Below are 19,605 nucleotides of genomic sequence, written 5' to 3' on the forward strand. Positions count from 1 at the left end.
CCATTATCTAACAGTATTTGTTAGCCATCCTACAAGGAAATGACATTGTACTGGACACTGTACAAAGCAAATTAAACAAACATTCTCCCAAGGAGCTTACACATGTTTGTCTATATAGGTGAATAAAATTGCTGTTAATGTATTTTATTGGTCATTTAATGTGAATATGCAAATTGCTCCATTAAGAAATCTATTGTATTTTATTAATTCAGTAGTTAAATGATTATATTTCACCTTAAATGCTAGTAGAGTTTATTTATTAGTATATACCTTATAGTTTATAGACTATGAAATTTATTTTTAGCATTCTGGTTTCTTTAAAAGTTAAGTCTACCCCCCCCACACACACTGGACTTTTTTTTGTTCTGAACTGTTAGCAAATCTAAACCTCATTATCTTAGAGAAGTAATGAGACAAAGGGGTCTATTCTTCTTCAGTGCACTTGCGTAATTCACATTAATGTTAATGGGAGTTGTGCAGGCATATTAAGGGGAGAAGAGAACCCTAATTAAACAAATAAGCCTTTGGTTGGCACTCTACATGAGCATTTTTATTGTAATAAGTATGAGAAAATCATCTTGCTGCTTTGGACAACCATAAACACAACTACAGAGTAATCAGGATTACATGGGGGAGGAGGGGAAGGTGATGAACAACAATCAGATTTTTAAATGATTTGAAAAACAACCTACCCTTACATTTTCATACTAATTAACTCCATCCATGCCCCAGTCCTTCCATGAACACACACTCAAAAACAGGTTAGTACCATAAACAAACATTCATTGACACATTTGACAGCTGAAAAGAAAATTATCAAAGTCAGATAGCAAAACAAATTCTGTACATTCTGGGCTTTTTTGGTACTAGCTCACATTTCTCTTTCATGCCTTCTGTGAGTGTGCCATTAGTCATAAAATTCTCTTCCAGTTAAGAAACAAATGCCTAACAAGTAATCATAAATTCACTTGATAAGAAATTAATCTATACTTTAGTTTTTAATATACCTTTCTATGTTTATTTTCATCTTTTTCTACTGCCTGCTCTATTTAGATAAATCTTTCTGTTCTTCTCCCATTTCCTATCTACCCATGTTATGGTGCTAATTTCCTTCACTGACGCTTAACTTTGCAAATCAACACATGCTAGAATGTATAATGCATAAATATATAAATATTATCAGCTATCACACCAATGGGCTTAATGGAAGTCAATATCTGTATGTTATACTATCCACTCTGCAATTCCATTATAGGCCCAATGTCATTCGTCATATAAAGAATCATTTTGAGTAAAGGCCTATACTAATAAAAATGAAAAAAGAAGGGCCATTCTTCTTTCCTACTAAAATGAAAAATTAAAATCACTGAGGCTCTTAGCTCAAAGGAAAATTGGAAAATTAACAAGAAACAAAAAAACCCATGACTTATATTGTAAAAAAAGAAAAGTAAATAACAAGATGGAATGTGAAAAATACAAAATTCAAAGCTTCCAATAAAGGGGGAAAATAGCAAAAATAGCAGAAGCTTGCTAAACTGTCAAAGTTCTACATTTATATATCCTCTTGAAGCACAGACAACCATGGAGAGCAGAAGATAGGTATAAATGTCATAGCTTTTGATGTACAAACTTATTGGAAGGGGTAAGAGAAGGAGGGTCAGAATTTTATATTTCTTGAAAGCTTGATACACAGAGCCTCGCTATCCTAAATTATCCTAAAGGATCCTTAGATTCCATATTTTTTTCTGAATCCAGAATGGAGCTGAATTAAGACTAATCACTCTATAACCACAGTCCAGTTAGGATTTCATTTCTCATTTTAATCTATCAATATGGCCTATTCTTCACAAAGCACACTGTTGCTAACTATAGTCTGTTGACCTTTGGCCTCATGGAACTGGCTATTAAAATTTCATTGGCATGGCTACATTAGCTGGCTTACCCTTCATACCCGTAAAGTTGAAGGGCTAACCCAGGAATTTTACAACCACTATCTGGAAAAAGGTAATGACAGTGTATGACCACATTATATTTATTATATACCAGACCTGTAACAACCACTAAGGGATGAGGCTGTGGAGGAGAAATGTATGACAGATGTCACAGTCCCTAGTGGTATCAAGATTTAGTCTCAATCTAAATTAATTTAAAAAGACAAGTCAGAATGTTTCTTTGTGGGAAAGGTATATTATGAGATTACTTCATCAACTAATTGATATTATATAGAAATGATGTGTGACGATTTATTTCCTATCCTACAACTTTCCTGTTATTATTTTAATTAATTTCTTTAATTGACTAAATACACCATCATCTGTAAAAGATATGATTTTGTTTCTTCTTTTTATATGTTTATTCCTTGAATTGCTTTTTCTTGTCTTGCTATACTGAACATTTCTAGTAAAATGTCAAATAGAAGTGGTGACAATGGACATTGTTGTTTCATTGGTGATTTAATTAGACAGGATTCTATTTTACTTTCTTTTTTTTTTAAGGTTTTTTTTTTTTTGCAAGGCAAATGGGGTTAAGTGGCTTGCCCAAGGCCACACAGATAGGTAATTATTAAGTGTCTGAGATTGGATTTGAACCCAGGTACTCCTGACTCCAAGGCCAGTGCTTTATCCACTATGCCACCTAGCTGCCCTCTATTTTACTTTCATTACATGTAGAAGTAAATCTTGATTTTTAGACATATACTATATAATTTTAAAGAAAAGTTCCTATATTTCTATGTTTTCTAGTATTGGATTTTTTTTCTTAAATAGAAATGATTGCTACATTTTGTCAAAAAACATTCTCTACAGATATAATCATGTGACTTTCATATTTTTGTTATGAATATGATTACAGCTATGATTTTCCTAATATTACTCCAACTATGCATTTTTTGGTATAAGTCTAAACTGGTCAGAGTGTATAATTTTTGTAATACATTGCTTTAATTTCTTTGATAATATTTTTCTTTTTATGCTACTTAAGGAGACTGGTGTATAGTATTCTGTTCTGACTCTTTATATATCAAGATAATATTTGTGTCAAAGTCCCTCCTTTTGACATTTTCCCAGTTAGTTTATACAATGTTGGAATTAATTGTTCTTTGAATACTTGATACAATTCAACTGGGAATATATCTGGTCTTGGGAGTGTTTTCTTGGAAGTTCATTTATGTTTCATTAAATTTGTTCCTTTGAAATTGAGTTTTTTAAACTTTCTATTTTAGGTTCTGTTAATTTGTATAACATTTTTGTAAATATATATATATTCATTTATTTTATTAAAATTTTTGGTTTCAAATACTGACAACTTCTTTGACATAGTTGAACAAAATAGAATCTAATATTCCTTATTTCATATTTATTTATTGTGAATTCTCCTTTTTTCATTTTTGATATTGGTTTTCCTTTCTTTTCATTTTAAACAAATTGACTAATCAGCATTTTTATATAATATTTAAAAACACAGCAGGAAGAGACAGAAAGAGATACTACATTTAAAATTAGTACAAAATTATAAAATAATTGGAGTCTATCTTGTAAGATACAGGCAAAAACCTATATAAAACAAGTATAAAATATCAAAGGATTACTTTATAGAACTAGAAAAAATAGTAATGAAATTCATATGGAGGCAAAAAAGGTCAAGAATCTCAAAGGAAATAAAGAAAAGAAGTGGGAATAAAATGGACCTTACAGTGACTGATTTCCAATTATACCACAAAGCAATAATTCTCAAAACAATTTAGTATTGCTTAAACAGAGAGATGGATCAGTGCAACAGATTAACTACACAATACATTGAAGCAAATTTATCTAGTATTTGATAAATACAAAGAGCCTTTCTACTGGGATAAGAACTCTCTCATTGACAAAAACTGGTCAGAAAATTGAACAGCAATATGGAAGAAATTAGATTTAGAGCAACATCTCACATCTTACACAAAGATAAGCTCCAAATGGATATCTGACCTAGACATAAAGGGTCACATCATAAACAAATTAAGGAAACATGGAAATAAATTACCTGGAAGATCTATGAAAAAGAGGATAGTTCATGACCAAACAAAGGATAAAGAAGATAAAAGGAGATAAAATGGATAATTCTAATTATATAAAATTAAAAATTTTTTGCACTAACAAATATAATAAAGCTAACATTAAAGGAGAAATAACTTACTGGGGAAAATATTTGAAATTTCTCTCATAAAGGCCTCATTTTGAAGATCTATCAAGCTCAAAAGAATAAGAGCCATTTCTCAATTAATAAATGGTTTAAAGTTATAAACAGGAAGTTCTTAAGGGTAGCAAGTCAGGTTATCTATAGAAATAAAAAAAGGCTACAAATCACTATGAATTAGAAAAAGTAAAGCTAAAACAGCTATGAGATTCATATATATATATATATATATATATCAAATGAGAAAAGATAAAATATGAAAATGAAAAATATTGGAGGGTCTATGAGAAATAGGGATATTGATTAACTCTTGCTGAACCTGTGAATGGTTTAAACCATTCTGGAAAACAATTTGGAATTATGGAAAAACAGCATTGCTAGGTCTATATGTACTCCAAAGAGGTCAGAAAAAAGAGGAAAAAAGATCTTATTGTATAAAAATATCTCTAGCAGCTCTTTTTATGTGGTGGCAAATCCTTACCTCAAATAAAACAAAACTGAAAACTAAAAGGATATCCATCAATTGCAGAATGGCTGAACAAGTTGGGGCAAATAAATGTGATGGAATAGGATGTTATAACAATGAGGAAGTAGACAATTTTAAAGAGACATGAAAAAGGAAGTAGAATTAGAAGAATAAGTTTTACAATACCATCAATATTATAAAAGTTAACAGTTTTACAGAATTTAAAACACTGATAAAGAATAAAATAGAGCCAGAGGAAAATATATAATATCCCTATAGTGACCATAACTTTCAAAGGTGCAAAAACTTTGATTAAACCATGATCATTCATGATTCCAGAGCACTGATGATGGAATTATTATCTATCTCTCTGGGTCAAGAGGGAGTAATTTAGGGGACAAAATATGACAAATAATTTTATATACAACCAATGAGGGTTTTGTTTTGTTTGACTATGTATATTTGTTATTACGATTTTTTTTTCATTTTCTATTTTCCCCTAGAGGAATAAGAGAACAGAGAGACCATAAGTTTCTATTAATTAAAAAATTGGAAAATAGAAAGGCGGAAAGGTATACCTTAAATGTGGATTGTTACATGCACTTTCAGATGAGGTCACTATACTATTAGTTTTGCTTAATTATTTTTACTTTGTTCTAAGAGATCTCTCACAGAGGAGAAGTAATCTGTAAAGGTTTACAAGGCAAAAACAAAACATCAATAATTTTTTTAAAAAGACATCTGAACTGAATCCTAGAAATATAAAATCTAAAGTCTATCTCTACCAGAAAAATATTTTCTCCAAGTAAAACTTTTATTGACAAAAGAGTAAAGGTCATTTTATCAGTATTTAACTTTAGGAAATTTTAAATATTTCAAGTAAATAATCAAATACACATTGAAAACTTCCAATTGTATTTTTACATCTTAAATTAGATGACTTTTAGCTGTCTTAAACTCAATAGGCCCAAAACATCATTCATTGTCTTTCTCTCCAAACCTTCCTATCATCCCAAATGTTCTCTTACCATTGAGAGCAACTGTATTCTCTCTTCATCATTTGGTTGATGTTCCACTCTTACTCATCCCACGTGTCCATTCTGTTATCAAATCTTGTGGTCTTTACCTTTACAACATCTATACACATTGATCTTACTACTTACATAGTCAGTACTCTTGTTTTGGATCATCATTTCCCACCTGACTGCAATTCTCATCTTCATCATGGTCCTCCAGAAACTCATATTCCTGGAAGATTACATCAACTTTCAAACTCATACCTTCTTATCATACCCTACCCCAGAACCCCTTCCTCACTCAGGTGGTAGAGGGTGGATATCTGAAATTCCCACCATATTATCCATTTAGCTAGTGCAGACATCTCAAAATTTCTCACCTGGCTCCACTCTTGTTGACCTGTGTTCTAGTACTAGTAGCTTCATTCCTTCATCCCACAACCTTACATTTTTCAGCTTTTTAAAATGTGTTTCCATACCTTTCTTTGTATCACCAGAATTTAGCCTGTATCTGGCACATAGAGTTATGATGATGTTTGTCCTTCATTTTTGAAGAAGACTGTAACATCAGGGGAGGTGATGACATTACAAACACATGAATTGGATTTGAGTGAAGGGCTCTGTGCTAAATCACCAGCCTCACTTTCTCCTTCAGAGCCATTTGGATCCAGGGGCCAGATATGAATCAAGATGACGTGAGATAGCCAATCAGAGTTAAGTGACTTGCCCAGGTCACATAGTAAGTGTTTAATAATTGACTGAATTATTACCTTACCCCTAGCTAACTACAATAGTCTTCTATTTAATCTCCTCAATTGGAGAATGGTTGAACAAATTATGCTTAACTTATATAATAAAATATTATTATTCTGTAAGAAATTAATTGACAATTTTGGAAAAATCTGGGAAATCTTATGTGACCTTCTAAAAAGTTTTATCAGTAGAATCAGGAGAACAATTCATATCATATGAACTATTATAAAATAAACAATTTTGAGACTTAAGAACTCTGATTAATAAAATGATCAACCATGATTCAAAGGCTATCTGTTTCATAACAGAGAAGTGATGAACTAATATATAGAATAATATATACATATCTGGATGACATCAATATGAGAATTTGTTTTGCTTGGCTATGCTTATTTGTTTACAGTTTTGTATTTCTTTTTTGGGGGGAAAAATTAACCTCCCTGTCTTAAATCTCTCCATTTCTAATCCATCTTCCTTTCAGTATTCAAAATAATTGTCTTAAATCAAAAGTCTAACCATATCACTCTTCTACTCAAATAAATTCTAGGGGTTCCCCAATGCTTCCAGGGCCAAAAATAAATTCTTCTATTTGGAATTTAGAGTCCTTCATATAAAGCTTCTTTCTATATTTCTAGTCTTCTTATATTTTACTCTCTTTCACTAATTCGACCATCCAGTTATACAGGCTGTCTCCCATGTTTGAAAAGCTCCATCCCCCTCCCCCCTTCCACCTCTGGTTTCCTTCAAGATTCAGATCAAATCTCATCTTCTGTGGGAGGCCTTCTGGGTTCTCCCTCCTCATCCAAAATTTCTCCCTCTGTGATATATGCATGTACACGTTTTTGAATCTATAGTAAATTGCATTTTGTCTTCAACAGAATTTAAACATCTTGAGATCAGCTAGGAAGCATAGTGGAGTGTTGGATCTATAGTAAGGAACATTCATCTTCTTGGGTTCAAATCTGGTCTGAGACACTTAATAGACTTGTAACCCAGAGAAAGTTAATTAACAATGTTTTCATCATTTAACAGTTTTCTCATCTGTGAAATGGGCTAGAGAAGGAAATAGCAAATTACTCCATCATCCCTGCCAAGAAAATTCCAAATGGGATCATGAAGAGTTGGAAATGACTGAAAACAACTGAACAACAACCTTGAGATCATGGGTCATGCTTTTCATTTTATTGGTATTTCTAGTACATATGATTGCATGCTAAGGAAATGCTGGTTGATTGACTGACTTAAATTTTTATTTAAAATGAGGTTGTAGGGGCGGCTAGGTGGCGCAGTGGATAAAGCACTGGCCCTGGAGTCAGGAGTACCTGGGTTCAAATCTGGTCTTAGACACTTAATAATTACCTAGCTGTGTGGCCTTGGGCAAGCCACTTAACCCCATTGCCTAGCAAAAACCTAAAAATAAAATGAGGTTGTATACATTTATAGATAAAAGAATGAATGACTTTGGTTGGGTATGTCATTATGAGCATAGTTTATTACACAAATTAAGAATTGTCCACACCAAAGAGGAGGAGTCATGTGCCTATATTATTCTCCTAAACCATAAAGGTTTGGAAAGGAAATGATGTGTTATTTGATTTTTAAGAAACCTCAACATATGAAAATCAAGATTTACATAAAAATTAATCCAGGATTTGGTTCTTTTCAAAATAGAATTCCTGTAAATCAAAGTTTGCTCTCCTATAATGAAAATTATTTCTCATGGAAAAGTTGGATCTGAATCTGACTTTTTTGTAGCATCAAATGAAGCATGACTATATATTCACCAAGGATTAAAAAAAAGCCTGTGAAATTTCAAACCAGACCTCTGCTTCAGAAGGCAGTTTAGGTGTTCTTGCTAGAATACTTCAGAAAAATCTTAAAACAAGGTATCCTTGGGGCATAACCATATTTTGTGTTCATTCTTTTCCAGGCTGTCTTTCCTGATTCTCTTCATGGACTTTCTCTACAATGTCCACCTGCCTCTTACCCGTCCCTCTTCCAGCTTCTTTTATGTATTATCTTCCCTTATTGGAATGTAAACCCCTCAAGGGTTGGGACTATTTTTCTTTCTGCTCATATTTGGATTGTACAATACTTCATAAGCCCTTAATATATGCTCCTTGACTTGACTTGAAAAGAATCATGAAAGTAATCCCACCACTATACTTAGGTATCTGGAAGGAAGATACACTGGATAACCCATATGGCTGTCAACCAGGCTCACCACCTGTACTGCTGACAGTGAACCAAGTTCAGATTACATACTAGCTTCAGCTTTTTCACTGTGAGTTGATAGCATTTGTGCTAAAGTGGACATAATCAAGATTATCTTTATTTACTGCTTTGAGTAATACTGACAGGAAGAGTCTAGAAGCAGGAAGGGAAGCCTTTTATGAAACTTCAAATATGCTAAGTTCTAAAGATGCACCTGGTTATAAAAATGCAGTTGAATTACCTTCTCAAAACAGCTTGGGGAAATCACACCGGTAACCCTTCGGCAGGATTCCTTCTCATGGGAGGAAAGGCCGCCATTCTTTTTGCCCAGTCCACAAAAGCATTAACTATAGGTAACCCCAGAGGTCACCCAGCAAATGTCTAACTGTCCCCTGGGGTCATACAGCTCTGAACTAACTTCCTAAGTATTTTTGCATATTTCCATCAGCATTTTATATGCTTTGCTTTTACAGACATCAACAGATGGTCAAAAGTTTGATTTTTCCTTTCCTAAATCAGATAAATAATTTAAATATATATATAAAACATATAAACATATAGACATATAGACATCTATATACATAAATATATATTTATACATGTATAAACATATACACATACCACATAATCTAATGAAGGCAAAAGAAATGCCAACTCCAGTAATCTCATTTTAAATTACTGTTCTTCACATACTCTAAATTCTAGGCAAATTGTACCACCTGCTGTCCCCCTAACCCACTTCTTACTTGGAATCTGTCTCTTTCTTCATGCTCTTCCCTGTGGCTAAAATATCCTAATCCTTTCTGCCCTTCTCCTCTGAATTCCTCTCCATTTATAGAACCACACAGATGGAAATGAATTCATAGGTTATTTGTACCTGAGCAGAAATTACCTACCATCCTTGACAAATCTGGCCATCCAGCTTCCTCTTACAGGTGTGACGTGATTGTGAACTTCTTAAGAAATCTGCTTTCTTGTGCTTTTGTAAGCAGGAGATTTATGACTATAAGGGCCCTTAGTGATTATCTACTTCAACCCTTTCATTTCATAGAGGAGGAAATTGAAATTTGGAAGAAGGATAGTAACTTCCCCAAAATTGGTTGGTAGAGCTAGCACTCAAACCCAGCCTCTGACTCCAAATTTGGTGCTCTTTCCTTTGCAGCAACCACTGCAATTAATTCTTCCTTTTGGAGTCAAATAGAACACATCCTATCCTTCTTTCACATGAAAGTCTTTTTAAATATTTGATGATGGTCATCATGTCTCCAGTCTTAACTTGAAAGAACATCTATCATTCTTTTGATTTTGCATGTTGTCTCTCCACTTAGACTGTAAGCTCATTGAGAACAGAGACTAGGTTTTTTTTATTGTGGTTTATTTTGTTTTGTTTTGTTTTGTTTTTGTTTTGTTTTTGTTTTTTGATTTAACGCAGTGACTTCCACAAAGTAGATACTTAATAAATATTGATTGACAAAATTATTGGCATGGTCTCCAATCTTTTCACTATCCTGGTAGCTGGCTATGGACTCACTCCAGTCTCATGATGCATATGAATTTAATGTTGAACTGAACTGAATATCTTTACTACAAGGTACCTCACAAAACTAAGAACAATACTACAGATACAAATTGGATTTAGGGAAGGGGACAGTAGAATTATCACTTATCTCATTCAGTAGATGATTAATAAATGTCTGTTGGATGCTGAATTCCAGGCTACTTGCATACCAATTACAATTATATAGCAAATATTTTTGAGTTAAGTCCTTACACTAGTGATAATAGAAGAATAGAGTAGCCTATATACAATCAGGTATAAATCAACACTAGCATTACGGTCAAAGGTACAAGTGGTTTGCAAACCAAAAACCAAACCCATGCTAGGATGTTAGTTCAGTCAGCTTATAGAAACTGTAACTGGAGGAGATTCTTATTTAAAGGTGGGTGAAATTTAGGTTTTGTCATATTCCCATCATGATCACCTGGCCTATCTTTCCTGTAGTGTCCTAAGACAAGCTAGAATTGAATGGACAAAAAAAAGAACCTACTCCTTTTAAACAGAATTGAATTAAAGTCAGGAATCTTGCCTTGAGAAGAGACTTTTAATCCTTTTTTTGTTGAACTACTGCTAATTTAAGAAATTCATTCCTAAAGATTATATATTTGGTATTTTTCTTTACTGAATTCAGTTTTAAAACTAAATATAGAATATTAGGCTCTGAGTATTTTGGATGTTAATCACTTAATATAACAACCAACAGAGCCAACTCAATCATCTTTAGAAAAATAATACCCAATAAGAAAAAAAACACTTTCAAGATACATATTGAATAAATAATATTGAAACTCTCTATCTTAGTGAAGCAATTTCATTTTCAAAGTGCTTCACCAGCATTAATAAATTAATTTTCTCAATACTCTCAGATTAAAAAGAATATGCTTTTTAAGTCATAATTTGTGGAGGCCATAAATGACTTGCCAATTACTTGCATTTCAGAAGTAGGTTCACAGCTTCTAAATGGACCTAACTTATGAGTATTTTCAGGCACATAAGTCACAACATGAAAACTTTTAGAAATGGAAGATTTTATATTGATACATTTAGCTGGTAACATTTTCAGTTAATCTGTAGTCAGCTCACAGAACAGAGTCATTTGAGTCAATACCAATGGTCAACCCTGGCAGAAAAGTTGACCTTATCTCCCAAAGTTCAGGTCTCACTAGGAAGGAGCCCACAGAGAAACTACTATTGTGCTGACTATTTATCTTCATTAGTAATTAGAATTTGATGAGACTTCCAAAGGACTAAATTGAACTGTCTAAAAGCATTCAAATAGAAACCAGGAAAATATAAACATACTGGATCATTTTAATTTGGAACATAGGAATTATAGCTCCTAAGGGACTATCTAGTACAACTTCTTCATTTTCTAGGTGAAGATCATTTTTATAGGAAAATGAGATCAAGAGAAGATAAGGGCTTTGTCCAATGTCATACAGCAGTAAATATCAGAGGTGGGATTTGAACTCAGGTTGTCAGACTCTAGAACCCATTATCTTTCCATTGTTCCATGCTGTGTTATTCTTAAGACCACAAGAATTGGGTTTTTTTGACTATAGAACATAGAAATTAAAGAATTCCCCTAGTTTTTCAACTATGTTAAGAATGAGTTAATTTCTTTTCTTAACCAAGAAAGGACAATTATTATTGCTTAATGAGTATTCATAAAGCATTCAGCACTGTGCCCAGAGGGTAGTACATGCAATATAAATATTTATTTTTTCCCTTTGTGGCAGCTAAGAGGTACAGTGGATAGAGTCAACCAGTGGCCTGAAGTCAGGAAGACTTGAGCATCTTATACTTGCTAGTTGTGAAACTTTGGACAAGATACTTAACCTCTGACTGCCTCAGTTTATTTAACTGTAAAATGATGATAATAATATCATCTACCTCTCAAAGTTGTTGTGATGATCAACTAAGATAACAACTGCAATGTTGTTCTTCCTTAGAATTCTTAATTCTCTTCAAAATTCAGTTCAGTCTCAGAATGAGGCTTATTTTCAGGAGGAATTAGTGTTCCCTCTTCACAAACATACACACAAACATATATATATATATATATATATATATATATATATATATATAGAGAGAGAGAGAGAGAGAGAGAGAGAGAGAGAGATACACATACTATATGCTTATATATTAATTTACTTGTTGTTTTCTCCTGATGTTCTATAAGCTCTCTGAGGGTATTCTGTCTTAGTATTCCTAGGATCTAGCACATTGTTTAATATATGCTTGTTTAATTGAATCTTTTTATCCCCAGGGACTAGCTGTATGAACAATTCAATATCCTGCGGGCCTTTAATAAGGAAACTGAATTTGAAAATAAGAATATAAAAAATTTAATTCAGAAATGTTAACCTTGGAATCCTGTGTCTAAGTTCGAAAGAAGCTACAACCCAAAACAATCTTAAAAAAAAAACCAAGGGAAAACAAGTAAATATCTGAACAACAGATGAGGAAGGAAGCAAAATCTGTTGGCTAACGGTAACAGCTTTTGTGTCCTTTGTTGTTGAAAATGTGCCTGTAGCGTTAACTCCAATATGCTCAAAAAGATTCAGATGTAAAAGGCTATGCAAAACAAGTTGCTATTTTGCATTGAAGATAAAATCAAACATCTCCTTTGAAATTTTGATTTTACTAAAATTGTAGAGAAAAGAGAAACAGTGAATTTCTGAAAAAAAAAGGGGCTCAGAGAATCCTGATGTAGAGGTATATAGAGGGGCAAGGCAGCCAAAAGAGAATGGACAACACTCTCCCTCCTCCAACTTCCCCAAGAAGAGATCTCTGGCTAACATGGTTTATACACTCATATGATTTTACGTGTATTTTCATGCTGTTTAATTTCAACAAACATTTAATAATTGTCTACTATGTGTAAGGCTCTGGAGATGCCAAGACAAAAATGACAAAGGATTCTGTAGTCCTCTTAGAGAGGCTTTAATATGACATAAATAAATAGAATTGAACATATAAAGTTTGGAAGCAGTATAGGGCCTAAGTGAGATGTGGATAATGTCAATAAGTGAGAAAAAAATTCACTTCAGGAGAATGAGCGAAGTCCCCTTGGAGGAGATGACCACCAAGTTGAATCTGGGAGGACAAGAAATTGCTCCTTATACTCCTTGAAGGCAGGGACTATTTCATTTTTATCTTTTACTGCTTAAATGCTAGGAGTTTACACAAAGCATCAGATCTTACACTAAACTTACACTAAAAACCCTGGGGTCTCATTAAGGTCTCATGAAATAATGTCTTGTCCTGTACTTACAAAATTGATTTAAAAATAAAAATATAGAATTTAGCATTTATATTTATTATTCAAGATCAATTAAAATAAGTGATTCAGTCCCTTTCCCCCATCTCTAATATTTCAATGAATTCGATTTAGTGTATTACCCTAGCTGGTGAAGATTTCTTGAGTTCAATAAATCTGAAAAGTATGCTATTTATGCTTTGATACAAGTTTCAGATAAACTCAACTTTTAGAGTTAGCTTATCTTTGGGCCTATGCTAAAAACTATTGTTGAGTCTCATTTCTTGGTCAAAATCAGTCAAGGATCTAGCATAAAGCAGACAGTTAAATGTTCACTGACTAAAGATTGAATGGGTTTAAGGCATGGGAGATAGCCACTATTAACAAATGGTAGCAGGAAGGGGTGAGATGAGCTCAGGAGTTATAAGAAGACCAGTCTAGCTGGAAAAACAGTGCCTAGGGGGGAGATAATATGAGGGAAATAAGGCTTGAAAAGTAAGCTTGGCTATGTTTTAGAAGAACAACTACTGGGCTAGAGAGTTTTTATTTTATTCCAATAGGCATTTGATTTGGGGGAAGAGGAAGATTATTCCCTGGACAGTTCAGAGACAAGAGAAAATAGTTATGAATTCCTATAGAGTTCCTAAAGTACCTTCCCAGTAAAATTTACCACTATTATAGGGTATTTATGGCCATTATTTTCAGGATGCTTAAGTCACAGTTCATAAACTTTTCTAATTCCTGGTATTATGTTGCAAAATAAGAGGTACAGAAAGTAATATGACAAATGCATAGGAAGTGTCTGTGGGATCACAGGATAACAAAATCTCAAGAGAGAGCAGGTTAATTTGGAGAGATTCTAGGTCAGCATGATCAGAATGTCACAAGCCTTCTTGGGGAAAATCCATTGAATATCTTCAAACCAGGAGTCATCTCCCAAAGCAGATTCCCAGAGAGGAATACTGGAAAACATATTCATTGGGTATTGAAAAAAAAAAGACAGGGAAGGCTGCTGGTGTCAGTAGCTACAGCAGAGATGATTAGCTGTGTTGGAGGGTGGCAGCAAATAGATACCCATTCATTTGAAAAGAGGAGATATTATGTTTACCTACTTCAATGCCTCTAATTTAAAGAAAGGATTTTCAGAGGGTGCCTATTTGTTTAATAGCTTTTCTTCACCCTTTTCTTGTCACTGGAGAATACTGTGGCTGACATAATAATAAGAATAATAAAATGATAACTATCATTTATAAAGTATTTTAAGGTTTACAGTGTAGAAAGCACATCATTACGTCTGAGACTTCTTGAGTACAGCAGACCTTGCTGAAGTCCTTTCTAATGGTTCCCTGAGCAGGATTTTTGCCAATGCTTTTCCTCTGACAAGGGCACCATCACGATCTCCCCTCAGCTGAGGAAGGAGCTTCAATGCCACATCTTAAATATTTAGCTGGTATTTGCCATGGCCCAAAGGCAAGACTTAAGTCAGAATTCAGACACATTTACCTAGAGATGCAGGTTTTCCAAGGCAGATGAAATGAGAATATTCCACCATCATCGAAACGAAGTGACATTAATTTCTTTTATTAAAAAAGACTGTACCTCAACATAGCACCAAACCCTTTCTTCTTAGCTTTTTTCTCAGGATCTTCATTCTCTTCCTTTCGTTTTTTCTCCTTGACTTTCAATTTGCCCTTTTCCTTTTTCTTCTCCTTGTCTTTATTTTTTTTGTTCTTCTTGGCCTTATTTTCTCCATCCTCTGGTGCAGCATTCCCCTGAGGGTTGGATTCACAATTCAGAGCTCCTTGACCAGAGCGAGAGCTCTTATCAGACAAACCATCTGCACAGAAAAAAAGAAAAATCAATACAATTGGTTAGAGACCATTTATGATTAGTTAAAAAAACCCCACAAAAATGTAAAATACATAAGTTAAAAAACAAAGCATTACAGTATTCTGCCATTTTAAGGGACTGACTACCTGTATTCTTTTAAGAGATTGATTAAAATCTGGTGACTCCAAGCAAGGCTCTCTGTTGTGAGGTAGACAGAGCCCTAGTAGTGTGGGTTATTTGGTAGTATGAAAGACTAGACATGCAATAAAACACTAATCTCTCTGAAAGCTGGCTTGTTAACCTTGATCAGTTTAGAAAGCCCACACGCTGGGAAGCAAACAGTGCGAGTTTATTTCTAGAAGAGGTTTTGATTACTAATATAACCTAACTGTCTCTACCCAATTAATACAGTCAGTTCTTGGGATGATGCTATTCCTAATGACTTGAAAAAAAAAAGAATGTCAGGCAAAGCATCCTTAGTGTTCCTACACTAAGGAGAAACGACAGGCAGTCCTTATGGGAAAGTGAGGAAGAACATTTTTCCCTTATAGTTTGTGCTGAAAAATAAATTGCAATTTGGGTTATCCTATCCAATATTCTCTGAGCCAAAAGGACAAAAAGATCAGGAAAATTAATTACCTTTAATATTAGAGTTATAATTACAAGGTTTGAAACATTTTGCTTGGCAGTTCAGTGCTCATTTTTCTCCACAATTCCTAGACTATCATTGCAATAAAGAAATAGTTTAAGAGAATGCAGGGACTTACCCTCGTCTAAGTCTTCAGGTCCATCATAAGATTTGTCAATAGCGGCTCTAAAGCTCTCATTACACCCTCTTCCACGCACCATATGAGGACGAGGTCTATGGAAAGGAAGATCATTTTTCCTAACTTCAGCTACTGCTGTTTGCAAACTCTCCAGGGAACTGGACTTTTTCAAACCCAAAGTAGGACCAAAATCTTTGTCAGTAGGTTCTGGAAGAGAAAGGGTTAAATTATGCTAAATATAGGTCTTTATGCCATATAGAAAAAAATCTATGTACAGGTTTGCCCACAATCTTAATCATTGTATCTTTCCAGGTTGTAAGACTTTCCAGCCTTTGATAGGATGTCTCATCCTATCAAAAAAAAAGATATTCTATAAAAAAAAACTTTCATAAAATCTGGCTCTGATGGTTTTGTTGTGGCCAGGGAGGTGATTCTGGGATCTGGAAATCTATACCTCTCTGGCTTGCTTTAACCATGCTGAAAAAAGCTGGCAAGACTATACCTTCTTTCCAAGGACCAGTCTAGCTAATCAAACTGAGACTCATCAAGAATATCCTTCAGTCTGGGCTGGTCCAATTCCCCTTCTGCACAGAAGTAAAGGAAGTAAAGTGCACTAAGAAACTGGTTTGGAACCTCAGGAAATATTAACTTAGCTGCTGATATTTTGAACATGTCTTTAGACTACTGGAGGAACAGAATTAGAGCAGTCTTAACATTTTTGCTATAAACAAATCTGTACCAGAAGGAAATTACAACTAAATGACAGAATGGCCCACAGGTTCTTCTTGGAGAGACAAATATGAGGTTTTTTTTTAAACTTGTGTCCAAGGCAACAAGAGATGCCACTTCTTGAGATATTTGTTTATTTCTTATTACAGCACTTATTAACCAATATTCAAAAAAACAACCTCAAAATAATGTAACTTATGGACCAACATCTGTTAGAAAGATTGAGGAGACAGAATTTCTACAAAGAATTTAATAAGAACTTCCCAATCAATTCAATATGTACTGAGAATTAGAAGGTACTAGGTATGGTGAACACTAAATGGCATTGTAAAAAATTAAATTGACAACATTCCAAAAACAGGATATGACTCATTAATGATATGAGAATTATTACCAAATCTGATATACAATATTTGTCTAGTCAGGTCATTGATTAGTTCAAGTCAAGGATCAAAATTAATAAAAAGCTAGAATTACAAATAAAAATGAGAAGAGATAGGATCAAGTTCTAAAATTCAATATGAATTAAATAAATACATCATTGATATGAGGATATGGAAGCAAGAATATAAATCAATACTGATTACAATAATTTCATAGATAAATTTAACTAACATAAATCAACTGCTATAACAAGGAAACCAAGGAAGGCTTAGTAAACACTTTATTTACAAGTCAAATAGAGAGATATGGCAGTTAAGGATTTAAAATATTAACTCATTTATAAAATACTAGGGAGAAAGAAGATGAACATGAGTGATGTTGCCCCATAAACCAAAAACAAGCTAAAAGGAAAAATTAGCCTACAGAAATCCTGTCAAGAAATCCAGTGAAGCCAAGTCATTCTGCAAATGAAAATAGCAGATGAAAGATAGAAAAGAACTATATATTGCAGTATGAAAATTACATGATATTATGTTCTGTACTAGAGGCGCTTACAAAGAGTAAAGTTTATACTTTATACAACATACTTTAAGTAAAAATGATGTATTTTCAGGGTTTTTCTTCTTTAGTAAATGCCACAAAGAAAGGAATATCAATTTAAAGAGCCCTACATACAAAATTTCATGAACAGAATCCAGGGATGACTGTAAAGTCAGAACTATCAGTGCCACTATTTATAACTAATTAAAGGAAGTGCTATAGGTCAGATATTTCTATAATGCATGGCCAAGAAAAATTTCAGAGTAACTGAAATGGAGGAAGATTTTTTTAGAAGCAAAACCAAAGACTATATATAGATTTTGTTTATTGAAGCAACAGTAAAAACCAGATCCTATGAAAAAAAGAACACATAATCAACTCTTAAGTTTAGTTTTTGGAGAAAAAAAATGTATATTAAAAACTAACTTTTTAATTAATTTAATTAATAACTATTGGTTATTATGTCAACAGAAATAATTCTTTTGCCCATTAGTTACTATTCAGTGAATTATAAAATTACCCAAATCCTTAGTATACATAGCCTAATGAATTCTAAAGAATATAAAAATGAATAAATCCATCAAGATACATGTCATGTCTTATAAAACAAGCATTATCTATACCTCTGTAGGAAGGGATATTTTACAATATCAGACATATGTAATTCATTATAAAAGATATATATTAACCCTGGCACATGGGAACTCTTAACAAATGCTTGTCAAAACCATATGAATAAAACTATTAAAAAACTCTTTATGGTTTTGTAGATATATAGACTAAATAAATGGGAAAATATTAACTTTTAATGGCTGTCAATACACTAAAAATGACAATGCAATAGTAATTTATTCATTTTATTCAGTGCCATACTAATCAAACTATCAAATAATATTTGAGTTGGAAAAAATAATAATCAAATTGAACTGAAGGAAAAAAAGGTCAAAAAGCTCAAGGTAAATAATAGAACCTCAGCAATACCATGTCTCAAACTATAAAAGAACAACAATTTGGTACTGTTTAAAAAAGATATGTTGATCAATGGAATAATATATGGATGCTAATGAACCTAATAGTCTAATGTTTGATAAACCCATAGTCCCCTGATACTAGAAGGACTCATTATTTTACAAAAAAGTTTGGGAAAACTGGAAAGTAGTCTGGAAGAAATTATGTTAGAGCAATATCTCATACTATATTCCAAGATTAACTCCAAATGGGTACATGGCTTAGCTATAAAAGGTTACAGCATAAATAAATTAAATGAACAAGGAAGAAGCAGCCTTTTTGGATTTAAAGAAGAGGGGGGAAAGTTTATGACCAAATAAGAAATGGAGAGAATCACATAAGATAATATATATATATATATATATATATATATATATATATATATATGTATATACAATCTTGATTATATGTTTTAATTTAAAAGTTTTTGCACAAAGAAAACCAATGCATTTAAAACAAAACAAAGAAAAAGACAATCATTGTGGGGGTGGAGAGGAAATCTTTTGCAACAAATTTAATTGATAAAAGTTTCATATCCAAGATAGATAAAGAATGGATTCAAATTTAAAGGCACAAGAGCCACTCCCCATAAATTAGTTCAAAACAATTTTATTTAATTAATTAATTTATTTAGCAAGGCAATGGGGTTAAGTGGCTTGCCCAAGGCTACACGGCTAGGTAATTATTAAGTGTCTGAGGTCGGATTTGAACCCAGGTACTCCTGACTCCAAGGCCAGTTCTCTACTCACTACGCCACTTAGCTGCCCCTCCCTCAAAACAATTCTAAAGAATAAATCTAATCTATCAATGACGTGTGAAAAAGTGCTCCAAATCACTATTAATTAGAAAGATATAAATTAAAACAACTCTGAATTTCTACCTCATGCTACCCTAATAGAGAAATA

General features: G+C 33.1%; 1 protein-coding gene across 6 annotated transcripts in view; it reads right to left on the reverse strand.

Annotated features, from left to right (window-relative positions):
• The window catches only part of PARD3B (par-3 family cell polarity regulator beta), a 1,291,415-nt gene that overhangs the window by 326,961 nt on the left and 944,849 nt on the right, over positions 1-19,605 (reverse strand). For all 6 annotated transcript variants that reach the window (XM_074191565.1, XM_074191567.1, XM_074191566.1 and 3 more), the window contains 2 exons: positions 16,040-16,246; positions 15,042-15,279 (listed from right to left, as the gene is read on the reverse strand). In XM_074191565.1, coding sequence (XP_074047666.1) covers positions 15,042-15,279; positions 16,040-16,246 — 445 coding nt within the window. The remainder of the gene's footprint in view (positions 1-15,041; positions 15,280-16,039; positions 16,247-19,605) is intronic.

This window comes from Macrotis lagotis, chromosome 6 (assembly GCF_037893015.1).
Source record: "Macrotis lagotis isolate mMagLag1 chromosome 6, bilby.v1.9.chrom.fasta, whole genome shotgun sequence".
Taxonomy (NCBI): domain Eukaryota; kingdom Metazoa; phylum Chordata; class Mammalia; order Peramelemorphia; family Peramelidae; genus Macrotis; species Macrotis lagotis.